This window comes from Aulostomus chinensis, chromosome 2 (assembly GCF_037954235.1).
Source record: "Aulostomus chinensis isolate RoL2024-O1b breed Wild chromosome 2, RoL_Achi_v1.0, whole genome shotgun sequence".
Lineage (NCBI taxonomy): Eukaryota > Metazoa > Chordata > Actinopteri > Syngnathiformes > Aulostomidae > Aulostomus > Aulostomus chinensis.
The window spans coordinates 12,956,095-12,974,376 of record NC_141321.1 but is presented as its reverse complement, the minus strand read 5'-3'; the positions used below and the strand labels follow the sequence as shown (position 1 = coordinate 12,974,376).

Here is an 18,282-nt window from a genome sequence, read left to right as displayed (position 1 = left end):
AATTGTACATTCTACCTTTCCAGCAGAGCCCAGCCGAATCACATGAGAGTTCTTCCGCGTTGTTGAGGGATGATAGCGCATGCAAATACAAACTGCGTTGTAGCCTCTAATGAATAATGCATCAGCGCAGACAATCACCTTGATAAACCTGCACCAATAGTTTCCAGCACATCAGTGAATCCCATTAGCATTTTTTTATCCGTGCAATCCACTAATCTGTGACCTGTGCTCTCTTGTGCTCCTCCTGTCATAGTGCCAGCAGTGCAGTCTCCCTCATTCGCAACAGTCCCTGTTTATATACATGATGAGCTGCAGAAACATTCGTAACTGTATCTGTCTGGTCCTCAGTACAGATGATCTATCCAGTCTTGTTTTGGTTACATGCTTCAGTTAGCACTGCTCTTACATTTGTCCTGTGTACAACTCAAGTTTGCTTTTCCATTTGTTTAAAAGCTTGAAAAGTGCTTTTTTTTCTCAGCATTTGTTCTTTTTTGTCGCTCCTGCATCCAAACAGCTGCTGTGAGGCGTGTAATATTGTTCCCTGAAATTTCGAAGCCTGGATGTGTGTTGATAAGAAGATGAGTTTATTCTCATGTGAATACAAAACTCTGTTCAGAAATCTGTCTTTTTAGCCCCTGGAAAGGAAGAACAATCAATGCATTTCCTCATCACCATTCTGCCTCTGTCTAACACTCCATGATTATAACTGGGCCGGCTTAAGAGTTTTTCTCATAAGTCTGAAAGGTTCTAGATGGAGCAGCAGTTGGCTCGGTCGAGTTTCAACTCGAAACAGTTCAGGTTTGGATGTTTGCTTGTTTTGTCAGTGACACAAATCAATGCAGTGACGGGGGATGAAAACAACCTGTCAGCCGGTGTTGTGTTGTTGTGCCATGTTGCAGTTTTCCATCAACCTGCTGCAGCAAAATAACCACTCTGGTGAAATTATCTGTAATGTTTCATGACCTGCGTCCGCATTCAAAGTGTGGCTTTGAATCCTAAAACAAGCTCAGCTGTCACTCGTTCTTGTTCATATAGCTCACGCTCACACTGTATCAACTGAATTTTGCTCCATATTTAGCTCAGTCCAAGTGTGTGATCAAGTCTTGTGTCCATGTTGGTGTCTCATGTCCGACCTATCATCATGCATTCTAAGGGAGGTCGACGTATTCATGCAGTTAGTGTGTGGAGTCTTATTGAAGTTTTGCTGCCACTCCTCTTCTTTCCTGTAGACGACATCTTCCTCTCGTGTATAACCGAGCTCCTGGACTCATCTGAATCTCTCTGTTTTCCTCCGACTGCTTCCCTTCACCCCGAAACCTCTCTGCTTTAGTCTGTCTTCTTTTCCTGTCCTATTTCATCACTGAGAAAGAAACAAAGTGTTTTTGTGTCACAGCAGTTGAGTGTAATTGCCATTTAAGCCTCAGGGCTCACATTACAGGTCCTGCTTTATTACACCGCTGTTACGTTGTGCAATGTCACCCATATCGATTACTCCGTTTTTCCACAAAGAATGTAGTTGAATGTCACTTTCTCTCAGCTGGGCGGAGACTTGTGTTTGGACTATTTAGGCCATATAGCAGCTTCTCAGCAGGATTGTTCCTGCTGAGCACTGGGAAGCACAAAAGAGTTCATATCTTTTAATGTTGACTTATCAACATTAAATATATAATTTGGAGCTTTTTCTAACAGCAGCTGGGCTTCAAGGGTGTAATTTATGCTCTCAGACATCAGGTGTCCTCTGCTTCACCCTCACTCATATAAAATATTCACCACTGTCTCCTTTGTTGAGTTAGAGGGGCTAAACTGTGATTATCGAGTTTGTGTAGTTAGCCATCACAGAGAGAGGATTCCTCCAAGTGCTGGAGGAGACACACGTGCAGCCTAGTACATGTGTGTTCACCTGTAAGCAGAACACAGTTCAATAGAAACGTGACCAGGAACACTGACTTCAGACAGGGAGGACGCGCGCACACACACACGCACACACACGCACACACACACGCACACGCGCGCGCACACACACGCACACACACACACACACACTCACACACACAAACTTGGGGTTAAACCAGACAGAGGAGACAGCAGCACCCAAACAACAGTCTCCTTGTAGTAAATTGGGGTGACAGGAGACCAGGGAGAACTCGGCAGTGGCACAGCTCCGAGGTGTGTGTGTGTGTTTGTTCTTGAACTTTTGTTTTTGTGAGGACCAATTTGCAAAGTAAAGACATTGTTTCTTAAAAGGACAATATCAAGGTCAAGGCTTGGCTGCGGGGTGTTGTAGCGTAGAGGGAGATTTAGGTCACTGCTGGTTTAATGTTCAGGTTGGTGAATGGATTATTACCTTCCTGGAGCACACCCAAGTGAAAGTGAAGGCTACTTTAAAAAGAAAATTTGAAAATAATGCTGATGTTCAGACGTGATGAATGTTTGATTGGTAACATTTCTTGAATTCACAGTGTTCCCCTGATTCGCTCATGGACGTGGAATTTCAAAGTGGATGAAATAAAGCACTGATAACCATTTAATTCCTATCAAACTTTGATGTGTGATTACTGTGTTTAGGGTTGAACGAATCATTAGAATCAATGTTTTGCTGCTAAGCAAGCTAATGCTTCCCCTATTATTACAGCCCGATTAAATTCAGAGTTGAGCCAAAAACAAAAAGATCGTTTTGCTTTTGAAAAACCCCATTTCATAGGTGTACTGAAATGATTTTCCAGTGTGTCTACATTTATTCAGCAGAGGTCTTAAATAACCTGCCAAGAACTGCTTCCCCTGTTTTATATTTGTTTTCGCCAGTAAGACTGTCAGATAGAGGGACCATGTTCAGAGGGACCGTATGTATGTGTATGTTTTTTATATGTATAGTATTTGGTCCCCATGAGGACTAGGGGTCCTGATAAGGTTTGTGTTTATATCAGAAAAGGTCTCCAAAAGATAACAAAAAATGAGTACACACACACACCTTTGCATCTTTTCATCATTAACTTTTCCTTTTTCATGTGTCCAAAGGACTCGTTGCTTTCTTCCTCCATGCTGACTCGGCTAGTTCTCTTGAGCTGATATGTGCTGAATATATAAAGTTAGTGTGTTTGTTGATGTTGTGGCAGCTGTTGTTGTTTGTGTGTTCATCCTGATTCTGTGTAACATTACCCAGCATCTCTTGAGCTGTGCCAAAGCCAAAGGGCTTCATGGACTTGCGCTCCAGCCCTCACAGCACTGCCATTGTTCATCATCGTAAATAAGTTGGTGTGTGTGTGTGTGTGTGTGTGTGTGTGTGTGTGTGTGTGTTTTGTCTATGTGTGTAGGTCAACGTGTAGATCCTTTGCTGTCATGCTAGAAATGTCAGGCCATTGCTCCAGTTAGTGCAGATCTTGTTGGTGAGAGCCCTCTTGTTCTGCTCGGCTACCTCTGCTAATGAAAACAATCAGGTGTGTGTGTGCGTGTGTGTGTGTGTGTTTTTGTGATTTTCATTTTCACTGCATAAATACATCAGAGTGGTTTCGCCTGGATGAAAGCTATGGGAATGGATCACTGGCAACAGTCTGTACTTGAATACATACTTTGAAATTTAATCTGAATTCCATTTGAAAAATATATTTTAACAGAAAATAAACCAAGGACTCAGAAACTGTTACAATTGAATGTGGACTCTCTCAGAGATATGAATATTGTTGGCAGTGGAGAAGCAATTTGCATGTTGTAGTTTCTGAAAATGTATTAGTTTCCGTAATAAAAACAGCAGTAGAACGAGAGACCTTTCAAACAGTGTTTATTTCACTCGTCTAACTTAGTAACCACTCATATGGGTCATGTCTGTGTTTAAAGACAGACAAGATGAAAACAGTACAGCATGTGAAAGAAATGCTTGCCTTTTTGCTTGTGTGGCATGTTCAGTTTTCCAAAAATATTGAATGAGTAACAAAAAAATGTCAACTGAATTATGTTCTGTTGTCCGTCGTTACCACCAGTGACATTCATTCATATCATCGCTTCTCATCCTCAGCCTTTCCTTCAGTGTTCGGGTGAAAGCCAAACTGAGATTTGCTCTTGTTCAGGAGCCAGCTTCCTCCGCTTGCTGCTTCACCTCAGTCCTTGTCGTTGCTGCTCCGTTTGTATCCGCCATTTTCTCAAGGATGAATTTTGTCCAGTTGCTGTGTTTTACCCACGCCTAAAATCACCTGGGTGCTGACTTTGGCATGGGGGGTATGCACCCGCTCACCACCCAGAAATGTTCTGACAAAACAAAAACATTGAAATCCCAGCTGACGGCAGCAGCTCTGCAGAGTCCCCACCACACATGTCTAGAGGCCCGTAGGTGGTGATTGAGCCACGTTGAATTTGTCTACGTCTGTATTTGCTTTTAAGGAAAGTGCTGCAGAGCTTAATATTGGCCAGCTCAGCTCATGCTCTTGGTCAGGAGGTGAAATGTTGGATCTTGATGAGTCTGATCAGGTTTGATTGACATAGCGTCTTACTGAAACACCTCCTCTCCTATCCCACCACACCCCAAGCTATGTTCAACTCTATTGGTGCACGAAATGTGTTGTAATATCACGGTCTTTGATACTACTGTGAGGAGGAGCGACACACCAGAAATGTGGACATGAATTATCCGGTGTATTTCTGTCAGACTCTTGTGTTCATCAACGTTATGACTCATAATCAGAAACTTTCAGCGCCGTTGTTTCTCCATGTTACCAGTAATCATCTCAGAGTCTGATAAGTGGCCACAGTGTAAATTTGTGGTACCACTAAATCCCCTGATGTTGATAATTCAGTGTTTCAGTACCTCTGCAGTTCATATCTATCATCTTTGTTGACATTAATCTCTCTCTACGCAGCTACAGGGCTCCCATCTATCCCACAGAAATGTTTATTATTCTGAGCAGAAATACAGTATAAACATAAAGCGCAGCAGTCAGTGGGTGTCCTAGTTATTACTGTCAATACTGCCCATTTACAGCCACACCGGCTCTATTATTAGACTGCTCTGTACTGTCATCATGCCTCTTCAAAGGTTGCTGCATAAATCACATCATACACTTTTATTTTCCTGCTCAGAGGAGTGCCGTGTTGAGCTCTGTGAGGGTCTGGGACATGTTTACCATCACAGGGGATTATTGGAAAAATAATGGAAGTTTCCCTTCACACGGTATTTGCTGCATGTTTTTCCTCTTTCAATTTTCTAATTGACATCTGCGTGTGTGCGTGTGTGTGTGTGTGTGTGTGTGGGTGGGTGTGCAGGCTTGCGTCAGGGAGTTTTGGTGGGTTTTCATGTCAGGATGTGGGTGTGTTTCAGTCAGTGTGGCAGCCTGTGTTTTCAGTCCTCAGCAGGTACAAGAGGGTCTGTAGTGGTTAAAACATGAAATATCTGCTATTAGCTGTTAAGGTGTTGACCTTATAATTTAAATGGTTTCTATGAAACTGTCACACCCAGCTGTGGAATAGGGTGATCTACAACACAAAGGCTGCCGGGCTGAGGTCTGATGTTTGCAGCCTGTGATTCAGGAGGTCCTGACCAGATGAACAGGAAGATCCCAGTGTGAATGTCAAGGTGTGAGCTCACTTCAAAACGCAAATAAGCTACATGTCTTCTGTTTGCTAGGTTTTAATCAGCGTGTGTAACCGGGTCTGTTCCTCTGAGTCTTCCTGAAGAACCACACCACCCAAGTTGTTTGATGCAGCTGTGATATCTCTGTCTGGCCTTTCACACAGCATTGTGATGATACACCATTGTCCACATGCTAATCAGTGTGTTTTTCCATTTAGTCAGAGGACGTCAGCTGAAGAGAGTCATAGTGATCAGATCTTTGCCTCCGGAGTCTGGTCATTGGTGATTGGATCATGCAGGTCAGGTCTTGATGTCAGCTCTGCAGAAGGTCTTAGAAAGTCCAGGGTGATGTCGTCCTCCATACTTGGCCAGTAATTGCATGCTTACACACAAATAGACAGACAGTTGTGTGTGAAACTTGAGTCACTTCTGGAGTATTCAGTGTTTTACTAATTGGGAACAATGCTTTTGTCCTACTTTGGTTTATGTCCTAGACAGGGGCTTAAATTACCTCTCACACACACACACACACACACACACACACACACACACACACTCCTAATTAGATACCAGTATTTACATAATTCAGGATTACGATAACAGGATTATGATTTACATACTAAACAGTTTTTCGAAATTAAATCATTGCCCCAATAAAGTCTGTGTGTGTGTGTGTGTGTGTGTGTGTGTGTGTGTGTGTGTGTGCTTGTGCGTGCCTGCCTGCATGTGTGTGTATTATTTGTTTGACTTCTCTCTAATGCTTGTAATTTCTGGTATTTTGCTTGGTTTGTACTACAGTGAACATCTACTTTATTTAAGAAAAAGAAAAACAAAGAAGATCAGGACTGAAGTTGCCTTGTAATATTTCATCCAAATGACAGCGTTGATTTGTTCTCTTTGATATCCTCGTGCGTCACCAGCAGGTCAAAGGTTTCACCCATCAGAGAAATCACATCAATGTCTTGACTGGATGTTCTGTACAGAATGTGTTTCTTTCGTGGTCCTGAGAGAACGTGTCCTGCTGACCTTTCCTGCGGCTCCTGCTGGACACAGATCCATCCAACGCAGAAAAAACGCTGCCACTCTGACTTATTTTAGTCCGCCTTTATAGCTCCACCAAATTACTTAAAAGAGTCAATAATACTCCTGCTTTGGAGTGAATGTGTTCTAAGTCTTTAGATTCATCTTGATCTTGGGAGTAAGCTGTTTACAAAACTTGTGCTCATAAAGACAAAAGCTTTCTCAAAATAACTACTGGTGGACGCCAGGAGAAGATGTAAATTCTTCTACCCCCTGTTCTGTCTTCGTTCTTGGTTCAGTGCTTTGGCTGCCTTCACTAATCCTGCTGGGAGTCGAGCTGATCTGACACCAGTCCACTAATTGGCCGTCCGCATATTTAAAAAGGAGAAACTTAATAGGGTCAGAGAAGGGGAAAGAACAGAGAGAAGACAGTCTATTAATAGCTCTCCAAAACCAGTACCTGTTAAGTACAATTTAGCAGCAGCACACATTCCTCTACTCCTCTACTTTACTGGCCATTAGTGCAACAACTGGACAGCAAATGAAAGCAAGTACAATTGAATTTAGCCTTTATTCTAATCACTGACAGATGATCTTGGTATTTCCTGTTCAGGATTGTGTCAGGCCACTGTCTGATAAGTGACATCTCTTTAGTTATGTTGCTTTTTAACTGATGGAGCCTGAAGGACGTATTTGAGATGTTTGTGTAAGGAGCTGTGAAGAAGGGACACCCTCAAGGTCAGGGCAAAAACGCCTGCTGTCATAGAGCAAGACGAGACATGAAAATAGTCCAGCTGTGAATGCATCGATGAAGGTGTTCAGTGATGAAAAGACAGTCTGAGACGTTCAAATCCACGTCATGCATCCCTCACACGCTGTTTTCTTGCCATGACACTGACCTTTTCCAGCCGGTACCAAGTAATGCTCATGTTATTCAAGTCCAACTCCTAAAACTGGCAAACTAGAGCATTTATTTACAAAGATGTTTATGACAAAAGGAAATAAGAAGTTGTGAAAGAGAGAGGCAGGCTGGAGGAGCATACTGAGTGATGTGTTGAGCTGCTCTCCACATATGTCGGTCCTGATCTAAGCCACACCTGCTGCTAACCACGACTTACCAGAGGGAGAGAGGCAGGCAGCAGAGTACAGCGTGTCTCAGGCTGCGTAGTCACAGGCTGAGCGGTAGCTGAAGTGAGTGGACGTTGCAGCCTTGTTTTATTTTTTTCTCTCCATCTCATGTGCGATGGAGCCCGGTCTCTCCTGCTGTCATCCCGTAGCCGTGGTGTAATTAACAGGGCTCTGTGGGAGACGCACGCTGCTGTGCTCAGAGGATCCTTTGGTCAATCGCTGACACTCAGTGCTAGAGATGAATGGAAGGGAGCAGTCGCTCTGCTATCAGGCAGCAGGGGATTCCTCTTAGTTTGAAGTGGGATTTTTGATTTTCCGTCCTGGACTTTTGCAGGATTTTTTTTTTTTTCCATCTGGACACTTCCCCTTACAAGAAACCCCTCAAGAACAGGGTTTGATGTGTTCTACTTGAAATAAGGAACTATAAAGCTTGTCACAGGGAAACAGGTGGGATTCACCCCCTGCTGAGGTCCAGCAGGAGCAGCCAAGACCCAGACGTCCATAGATTACACACATTACTTCAAGCAGGTGGAGGCTCAGGTGGAGTATATGTGGTAGCAACTCCTGGCTAACCCAAACTGGATCAAAGACAACTTTTCCTCACCAGTAGCAGGATTTCTGTCTGAGGAGGCGAGGAGGGTGAAGTCATAAGGCAGTCAGGGGGAAGATGCCAGCCATCCTGGTCGCTTCAAAGATGAAGTCGGGACTCCCCAAACCCAAACCTGTGCACAGCGCCCTGCCCATCCCTCAAATCCCCAGCAGGCCATCAGCTCTAGCTCTCCCCACAGCACCAGTCAAGACCAACATTCCCTCGTTGAGTCAGCAGGTGGGATCAGGACATCCACGAAGCATCGGACCAGGGTCAGAGGTCAGAAGGAACGCTAAGGTCAGGTTATGACACAGTGGCTTCTCCACTGAGCGATATTTCTCTGCACTCAGATTCACTGTGTTGGCTTTCATCCACTCAGACAAGGCCAACAACTGCATGAGGAAAAGTCTAGTGAATGTGCATCAGTCACAGAGATGTTGGCTGAAGTCTCTTCTCTCTGAATAATTAGCCATGACTTCAGTTCAGTGTTAATCCCTTTATGCTCTGCTGTCTGACAACACAAATGACATTATGAAGAAAACTCATTCTCTGCTGGCATAAAAGACAGAAATGTGGTAGGAAACATCTCTATCTCTTTACAACACAAACAATGCTGTAATTTTGTATTGTGTAAATATGGCATGAATATTTAGATATTTCACATATTTGCTCAGACAGTGCATTTTTTTTTTCATAACCAGTTTGTAGATGTGCACTTCACAAACACACATCTGTATTAAGCGTATTCCTGGAGGTAGATGCAGCAAGCTGTGTGTGTGTGTGTGTGTGTGTGTGTGTGTGTGTGTGTGTGTGTGTGTGTGTGTGTGTGTGTGTGTGTGTGTGACAGCACTGGAGCAGGATATCAGTGTGGCTGCTTTGCTGTGTTTGTAAAATATTGGCTGCTCTTAGCAACCCCATGCAAACGGCTGCAACGGCTAGAGGGAGCGCTCCAAAGCCTTGTAAGGCAGTGAGGAGAAGGAAGTGTGTGTGTGTGTGTGTGTGTGTGTGTGTGTGTGTGTGTGTGTGTGTATGTGTGTATGTTAGTGAGCCAGCAAATGCATGCCTGGCAACCTGTCTTTACAGTTAAGTGTGACGCTGCTTTGTTCAGGAGACAAATGTGAATGTAATGATGATTGCTGGAGGAACAGACAGGGGGAGGTCCAGTGCTGGCGGACATGGCGGCACGTGGCCACTGATGGTGTCGTTTGATGGCCAATCACGTTTTCTCACTGACCTATTTTCTGACTTTATCTCTCTCCTCTCTGTCCTTCTCTTTCCCTTGCTCTCTCTCTCTTCATCCCTGTGGTGCTGATGAAAGAGCCATCTTCACCTTAGGCAGGGTTAACCCTTGACCTTTCTGACTGGCAGCAATTATGTGAATATTGAATTTTCTGAAATCAACACCAACAGAGTGTGTGATGGAGATATGTGTTTTTCCTGAATTTTTAAACATCTTACAGTGTGATTATTATAATGTGTCTTGCTCTTGCAGTTAATTGTAATTTTAGACAGGGCCACTGTAACATATTGTAAGAGAAAACTGATGATGACAAATATCAGATGGAGTATATCAGTAGTGATTATGTCACTGTTTGACTTCAACCAGTCAAATTCTTGTCTTTGCATTTTTCAGTTCTACAGTGACAACACACTATTTTCTGGCTAAATGTAGATGAAGTGACATTGTGTAATTTCTACATCTTACAGGCAGCTACTGTGAGGTTTTGATTTATGAAATGATTCAGAAATCAGAAATCTCCATGGGGCATTTCATCTGCTCTTTGGGGGTGCTGTTTTTCTCCAAACATCCATTGTAAAAGAGGCAGTGAGGCTGATTTTAGCACCCACAGTAGCAGTAAATTGAGTCCAGAGCACCAGTACAGTCATCAGAGTGGGCTGAGATCTGAATCATCTCCACTGATACAAATCATACTCCCGCTCCCACTGTCTCTGTCAAACTTAACTTCACCAGGAGGGTCTCTTGACTTGTAAATCAGTTAAAGGAACACAAACATTTAAAGAACAAAATAAAGTCATTATCACCAAACATGTTCAACCCATGGGTGAATCCAGACATTCAGGGACACACAGGAAGCATCAAAACACTGTAGAAAACTAAAAGTACAGTATCACAAAGAGCAGGCTTTCTGAGGGATTACTGGAGACATTTGAGTGCAGCTGAAGCTTGTTCACCTTGGAAACACCCGGCTGAATGGCCCAGTTGGCACTAAACACACAAACATGTTGTGTACAACTGTAACAAAGAGTTAATCCATAATGCAAGGAGAGCAGCAGGAGGGGAGAGAGATGGAGGCAGGGAGTACTGACTGTACGCTCAACTCTGTGTGTGTGTGTGTGTGTGTGTGTGTGTGTGTGTGTGTGTGTGTGTGTGTGTGTGTGTGTGAGTGAGAGAGAGTAGTCTGGCACAATCGGTTGTGACTGATGTGAAGGTGATAGTCTGGAAATGTGTGAATGGTATTTGAATCGCCTGTGTGACAAGGAAATCAGATACTCTGCTGCCCTCTAGTGGATGATGTTTGCACTGCATCATTTTCCATTCACAAATTTTCTGTTTGTGTGTGTGTGTGAGAGAGAGAGAGAGAGAGGGAGAGAGAGAGAAAGCATGTGTGTTCAAGGCCACAATCTTTGCCTCTCTGTTTTCTTGTAATTCCTCACTTTAATCCCTCTTTTATCCTCTTTGCAGTCTTAGTGTCCTCGCTGCCAGTCATTTATTCATTGTTACCTGCTATAAAGAAACAAAACATTCAAATTAAAATGTGAAATCAATGTTCAAAACCAAAAACCCTTAAAGAATACATTATGCCATGTGGAGGTGGAATGAAGCTTTCTCAGTCTTGTGAAACACACACACATGTTCCCTCACGCGATGACACAGCCACGGAGGAAGACTTGTCCATGTGGCAGCAAGATAAGGAGCTCTTATCTTAATAAGTATCTTTCCAGATAAAGGCTTAAGTCATCCTCAGTGTAAATATGGGCTTTATTAGACTCATTAGGGAGACTCATCACTGCCTGGAGGCTGAATCTTAATCACATGGAAACATAGTGGGACCGCCGAAAGGATCCGTGGCCACCCTCGCTGGTATTTACTGAGAGGATCCAGGATCTACCCACCGCCTCAGTGGTGCGTCGGATATTAAATCATCTCTGTTACAGTTCCACAGTGACACACCGGGAGCTCCATCACTGAAGATGTGTCATGAGCATTTCTCTGGTTTGAATTATTCATATGTGGGTGTAATCAAGGGTGGTGAGTGTGACCCTACTTATCCAAAGACATTCATGAACTCCTTTCATAGTTCCGGATCAAATTTGATTAGCTGATTTGAAGCAATAACAGGGACTGACTGATAACCAGCTCAGATGAAAACAAGGCAGGAAAACAGGGAATTAAATGTCATTTTTCCCAACTGGTTATGTATTAATATCGTGTTTGAAAAAGGCCTCCATTTGATTGTATAACCACTGATACCTCAAAATTCAGATTTGTTTTTATTGTCCTGTGACAAATGAATTACTAAACATGAATTATTATGAATGATTAAATCAAGGTTATCAGGTTAATGAAGCTTTTACATGGTGTGTATTAATCTGATACATCCTTAACTGTTTACAGTCTGCTCTTGTGTTCCATGTCAGGCCCGAGGCAGGTTGAGACTGAGCACAGACATTGAGGGAGGGAGGCAGACACTGAGGACACGTTACCCAGAAGGAAGATCATGACCCAGACAGTCTTGGTCTCACAACACAATGAGGTATCAAATCAGATACTGTAATAATAAGGAAGAACTGAATTATTTATCAAGCTAATGAGGCAGAGTACAAATAGATACATAACACATAGGAATATCATAAGAGGAGCAACATCTGCAACACTGCTGTTTTATTTGGAACCACTCAAAGCTTCATGAACTTCGTGTTTTAATGAGATAGAAGCAGTCACGCACTAAACTAGGGATGAGATGGTCCTGGCCTACCATGCAGGGACCTGCTTTCTTAACATAAATAGGAGGAAATATAAGTAGCACTTAAAGGTTAAACCACTCAGATATTGAGCCACTGTTACATCCAAATATGGAAATAATTTTAGCTGTGGCTTCAGTTTTGGTCGACATTGAAAATAGTTAAAAACAAACCTCAACTGAAAAGTAAATGCACTGCAATAATAATCATGAGGTGCAGTGCCACAGATCTCCATTCAAGAGATCAGCTTCAACCTTCGAATTCCTCTCAGTTGATCCTTTGTAGACCCCCCACCCCCCACCCCACCCCCCGCCTCCTGTAAAAGGCAGTAATGTCTTTTTGGGAAAGAAAAAAAACAAACATTTATGGCCACATCCAGCCCTCAGGCTGGTGGCAGGTGAGAGTGAAAGGCAGTATACTGCCATGCTGCTTTGGATTGCTAATGTCCTCGTCCCCACCCAGAGGAGGGCAGATTGGGGGTCAGGGGGACTCCATATTGCTGCTTCTTTAAACAATTAGCATGACAAAGGGCCACCCATACTCATATGTCTCCTCAGGAGGTGCTGCAAGTTAAAGCAAGATTTAATGGATGTTTCACAGAGTCACTGTGGAGTGGACATTGTTCAAAGGAGTAATCGAGGTTTTAAAAGACTCCTGACAAAGAGGCAGGTCTTGTTAGTTCTTGCTAGTGATCCTCATGGATTCAGCTTTTGTACTCTGTGGTGTTGGGTTGCATCTTCTCCTGGTGTCAATGCGGCTACTCCATTCTTGAGTTTAGAATCAAGGCTGCTTTTCAGACTTCCTAAAAACCTGGCAGGTTGGAGATAAGATGTCTTCAACCGACAGTGACCACGTTTGACTATCAGCGTCAGGCAGGAGGAAATCCATGCTGCTGTTGATAAGAGCAACAACACACCCGTGTGTTCTCTGAAGGAGGTGACGGCGGTCTGAACGATTCATCAGGGTGGCACAACATCTCCCCGATAGCTGCGATATCAGCGTATTCACACAGTTAGACAGTGAAAAGGCAGTGAGTCTGTGGCCTTTATCTCGGGATGAAGAAGTGGCTTCTCCCCCCTGCAGCTACCGGAACAGCAACCACCACTGGCCGCTGCGGTGATTCCTGTAGGATTTTTTTTCTCCCTCGATGTAGTTCAGAAAGGTTGATGCTGAAGTTTAGTCTTTGCTGCATTCATTCATGACGTGAGGGAATGAAGAGTCATTTTATTCTATTTTCTTGGTGTCCCCAGTATTCCTGCATCTGCTAGTTGTAGAGATCTTTTTGATTTCATTTGTATAGGATTGAAAACACTTTTCTTTACTTTACAAAAAGCATAGGATCGCTACACTTTGAACTTAAAGAGGAGATAATTGAGTAGGTCATATTTTTTGGGTCTCATTAAGGATGAATGCGATCACATGGCAGTTGGCTCCAGTTGTAATGACCTCATCTCTGCCTAATGCGTCTCGATCAGATTCCACTTCCTGTGCGGTTGTCCCCTCGCCTTCCTGTGTGAAGTCATAGCTGAGGACATAACCATATTAATTAAGGGCGAGCATCTGCTTCTCCTGAGTCAACATCCTTTCATTGATCCCCCCCCCAGGTGCCCTCCTCTCTGGGCTCTCTACTTCTCTGCTGTCCTTGTGTTAGTTATCACAGGGAGACTGTTGATGCAGACAAACGGGTCATTGTGAGTGGCGCCCTCTGGGGAGCCCGGTTGCAGAGGCTGTTAGACTAACACAATCAGCTCCATCTCTGTCTGGAAGCAGGAGGCGGTGTGGAGAAAGGAGGAGAGGCCAGGAGGTAGAGGTCAGCAGGGCTGAGCGCACCCCAGAGACCTGTGCCCAGGGTCACCCATGGCTCAGAGACTGGATGTACAACAACATGACCTCTGTGGAGCCAGCAGAGAGCCAGTGACGTCCTCTGCTCAGCTACATCCTCCAGGTTCTGAAGCAACAAATCACAAGTAGAAACAACAGTCAAGGGATGGAACTGGAAAGCACCCAAGGACAGGGAGAGAAAGTTAAGACTGATGCAGGCAGATGACATGTAGCGCACACAGCACCTGAGAAAAGTGATTCGATGCTGAGTGATGCGCATTAAAACAACTGTTGTCATCTTACATAAAAAGTGTTGAGACCCTCAGTAGACAGGAAACAGTGTGTTTGTGTTTCAAGAGTGAACATCAAAGACAGAAATACTGCGAATGACAAAATGTGAGAATCAACAATGAAACCAAAATGTGCAAGTATGAAAAAAGTCCTACCTAGTTCTTTATTTTGCAGATTTATCGCACTTGTGTGAAATCTTCCCTCACCATTTTCTTGGCTGAGATGTGGAGTCACAGCTTCACATCTGGGGAGATTTCAGAAACTGCACTTTGACCAAAATCCCTTTCCTGTATGTGGAAACTCTAATCTGAACACGCGAGAGCTGACATGGCTCTCAGTCAGCCGGAGCTTTATGTTAACCTGTGTAGTGTTCAATCATTCTTGTCATTTGGACATGTTGTGTTGCAACATCCTGATGTAAAGTGTTGTTAAAACCACTAATGGCAGCAAAAAGTGTTTTTTTTTTTAAACTCCAATGTAAGTCGTAATATGACTGAACAGTTTGCCAGAGCATAAATCACAGGAACTTGACCGTGTCCCAACCATGGCTCCTCGCTGAAGGATTTGCCTCCGCTGGGGTTCTGACCCACCAATTTAAACACACCTAGTGTGTAATATTGACCCTTTTTGCTGTTTCTTTGAAGACAGTGACTGCAGATCACATCATATCGTTTATTTAATTGTCTGAGCTATGCTCCTGGCTGCCGAGGTCTGGCGTTATCTCAGCAGCAGCTAACATGCAGCCTCCCAGTTCTGGTGCTGTTTTGACCTTGTTGAGTCAAGGTAGCACTCACGTGTCTGCAGGTATTCACTCAGGCAACAGTTTATGTCCAGTGTCATTCAGAAGTATCACTAGAATCCTACTGTCCCTGCATTTGCGTACTCACTCAGTTGTCACATGTGTTACTGATCGATGCTGTGTCCTCCAATAGTGGGGCTGTAAATATGTCATTCCTGGAGCTTCTGAGTGATTCCAAACACAGCGGGTCTCTCCATCTCACACATGCATTCACAAGTTCCCTCACTGACAGATATATCCCCACAACATGATTCATACCACATACTCAAGACAAAACACGTGATTCTGATTGAAAAATTCACATCTCGGCTGGCGTAAAAAAGAGGATAATTACCATTGATGATGATGATAATGAGTTTGGATATCTCAGAGGGCACTGCTTTTGAACAAAAATTGGATGTTGTAGTGCGGATGTTCTCACAGTTGGTAACCATGGGGATAAAGCATTGTTGGCATCTGGGATTATTCAATGCTGTGAACAGTTTGAAAATGAGATACCAGCCAGAACAATGTTAAATAGACTTAACACAGAGGCTGCACTACTTTTGGTTGGAGATTTTGAGAAATGAGTTGAAAAATTGCATGTGTTCTGCAATGCACTTCATCTTTATAAGCATGTGCCTACTACTGACATTAATGTCATAAAAATGAAGTTAAATGCGTGACATAAAACAAATGAAGTACTTAGGGTACCATGATCTCCACACTGAACCCCTGTCCAGTGCCTTTATTTTCCTCTCTCTCTGCCTTTAGTGACTCCATATGTCCCACAACCCCCCCAACACACATATGCATACACACCGCACACACACACTCCCCTTTTACCCTCACCCAGAACAGAACAGCCCGACAGCAGAGCCACCCCGACTTATCATCACACCAGCCTTCCCCGAGAGGTGGGGGTCTTCCTAAACAAAGGACCCTCCATGCCAGAGTTTCCCCCCTTTTTGTCCTCAAAACACTGAGGTTTATCTGGGACTGTGAAAGGACCATACTCCGCCTATTCACCATGGCTGCACTTAATGAGCTTGTTGAAGGCCTGTACTAAAACTGTTAAACACAAGCCCTAAACGCTGACATATTCTCTGCCTGTGTAGCCGCAAGTCATTAAATCAATGCTGGTTAGCACTATCAGGGGACGGATGCTTCAGCGGTACAGTTGGCTGATATCATTGAAGACGACATTACACACGCAGCAGTATTAAAAAGTAAAGTTTTTAAACGTAACCTGCATGTTTATAGTTTTTATTTCCATCTGCAGTTTGTTTTTCACTCATGGATGCAATCTTTTCTGCCACTTTGTGGCTTTAGGAGTGGCCATGTTGGTCCAGACGGAAATATCTCAAAACTATTGAATGACATTTTGTACATGCATTTATGGTCTTTAGAGGATCACGCTCACTGACTTTGATGACCCTGGGACTTAAGTCTGCATGAGAAATGTCTCACCAGTTAGTGGACGAATTTGCGTGAAACATGGCTCAGGTAAACAGTGCGAAGATGACGACCCTCATATCTGAGTTGATTCTGTAACTGTGAACGTGAAGGACAAAACACACATCAATGTTTCTTAGCATTTACCAGATGGTTGAAGTTGGGTACAGAAACTGACTCCCGTTCAACTCTCGTAGATCATCATCAAGTCAAAACACTCCCATCAACCTCAGCTGTTCCCTTTTAGTGCTGATGAGAAAATGTTAGCACACTAGCATGCTAAACCAAGACAGTCAAACTCTACCTGATATATCAGCGTGTGAACATTGTCGCTGTTCACATCAGCATGCTGACATTAGCATTTAGCTGAAATGCTATGTGGGAACATTCCATGATGGTTTAGGTCTCGTGGTTCCTGATGCTTTTTTTCAACTGCAAATATCTGCTCTTTTATTTTTGGCTTCAAATTGAGTGCATCATTTACCCCCAGCCGGTGAGTATCATGAGACAGCTATAAGCTGCATCTTTTCTCTGTGTCAGTATTTGGCAGGATAGATGCAAAACTAGACATTAATGTCTGTGAGAATATCACAGGTCATTGCTTTGTATCATGCACATGGCTTCAGTATGATTGTTGTTTCACGATGCTTGAAGCGTTTCGATGGAGCCTGCTGGAAGTGATCAAGCATCCCCCTAGTGTGGGAACTTTCTGTAAATCTTGGGTCTTTCCCAAAATTCAAATTCAGCTTGTAATTTGTGGTCGATGCCGGGGTGTGTGTGTGTGTGTGCGCGCGCGCAGGGGGTTGGAATATGCTCAAAAGGAGGGCGCCCTGTGCTGTGTTATACACACACACTCTCACACATACATAAATACTTAGGTTATGAACCCACTGTACACATGCACATAAATACACACATGCAGCTGCTCTGGTGTGTTGTGGGTGACGGCTGATCAGAGACGGGCTGCTCCTGCTCTGGTTAAGGAAAAGACATTTTAACATGCAGCAGAGGGACTGGTTAAAGAAATAATAAATAGAAAAGAGGCAGTTGGTGTTGAGTTCTGTGTGGTTTGACCTCTGTGCTCAGTGCTTCCCACTATTTAGTTCCTCCACTGTTATCACAGTTGCACCCTTCATCCCTATTCTCTCATCACTTTTGCATGGTGTGTGTGTGTGTGTGTGTGGGGGGGGGGGGGTAGCCTGCCGGGGGAGGGGTGGTGGAAGGTGAAGAGGTCTGTCCTTTTCTCTTTATTTCTCCTCCCCATATGACCGATGGTCCATTGAAGAGCAATAGCACAATGTGTTGCCGTGGGTGTCCTTGAAAGGGGGGGGAGTATGGAGGGGAATGGGGATCCACTCCTCCTCCTCCTCCTCAATGCATTTGGTTTGGCTCCCTGTTGGAGCGGCAGCAGAGGCCGCACGGCTCCCCTTGCCTTTCGCCTGCTGCGTTTCTTTTTCCCTCCTCCATGTCCCAGAGTGGGTGGAGAGAAGCTGGAGGCACTGAGCTCTCTCCCCCTCCCAGGCACACACAGAACTGCCGGGGCTCGAGCGAGCAGCAGCTCTGTCACTTCCACAAGGGGCACTCATTCAGGACTGCAACCTGCTACCTGGATCACTTTTTTTGTTGCACTGAGTTTTGTTTTTCTTGTCATGGTTCCTG

The 18,282-nt window shown here is 44.0% G+C and overlaps 1 protein-coding gene across 4 annotated transcripts in view; it reads left to right on the top strand.

The window, feature by feature from the left end:
• nav2a (neuron navigator 2a) overlaps positions 1–18,282 on the top strand; it is a 200,667-nt gene that overhangs the window by 90,805 nt on the left and 91,580 nt on the right. For 2 of the 4 annotated variants that reach the window (XM_086179514.1, XM_086179513.1), the window contains exon 1: positions 8,358–8,591. The exons of the other annotated variants lie outside the window; for them this stretch is intronic. In XM_086179514.1, coding sequence (XP_086035640.1) covers positions 8,373–8,591 — 219 coding nt within the window. In that variant the 5' untranslated portion in view covers positions 8,358–8,372. Of the gene's footprint in view, positions 1–8,357; positions 8,592–18,282 lie in introns of those variants that run through there. 4 annotated transcript variants of the gene reach the window in all.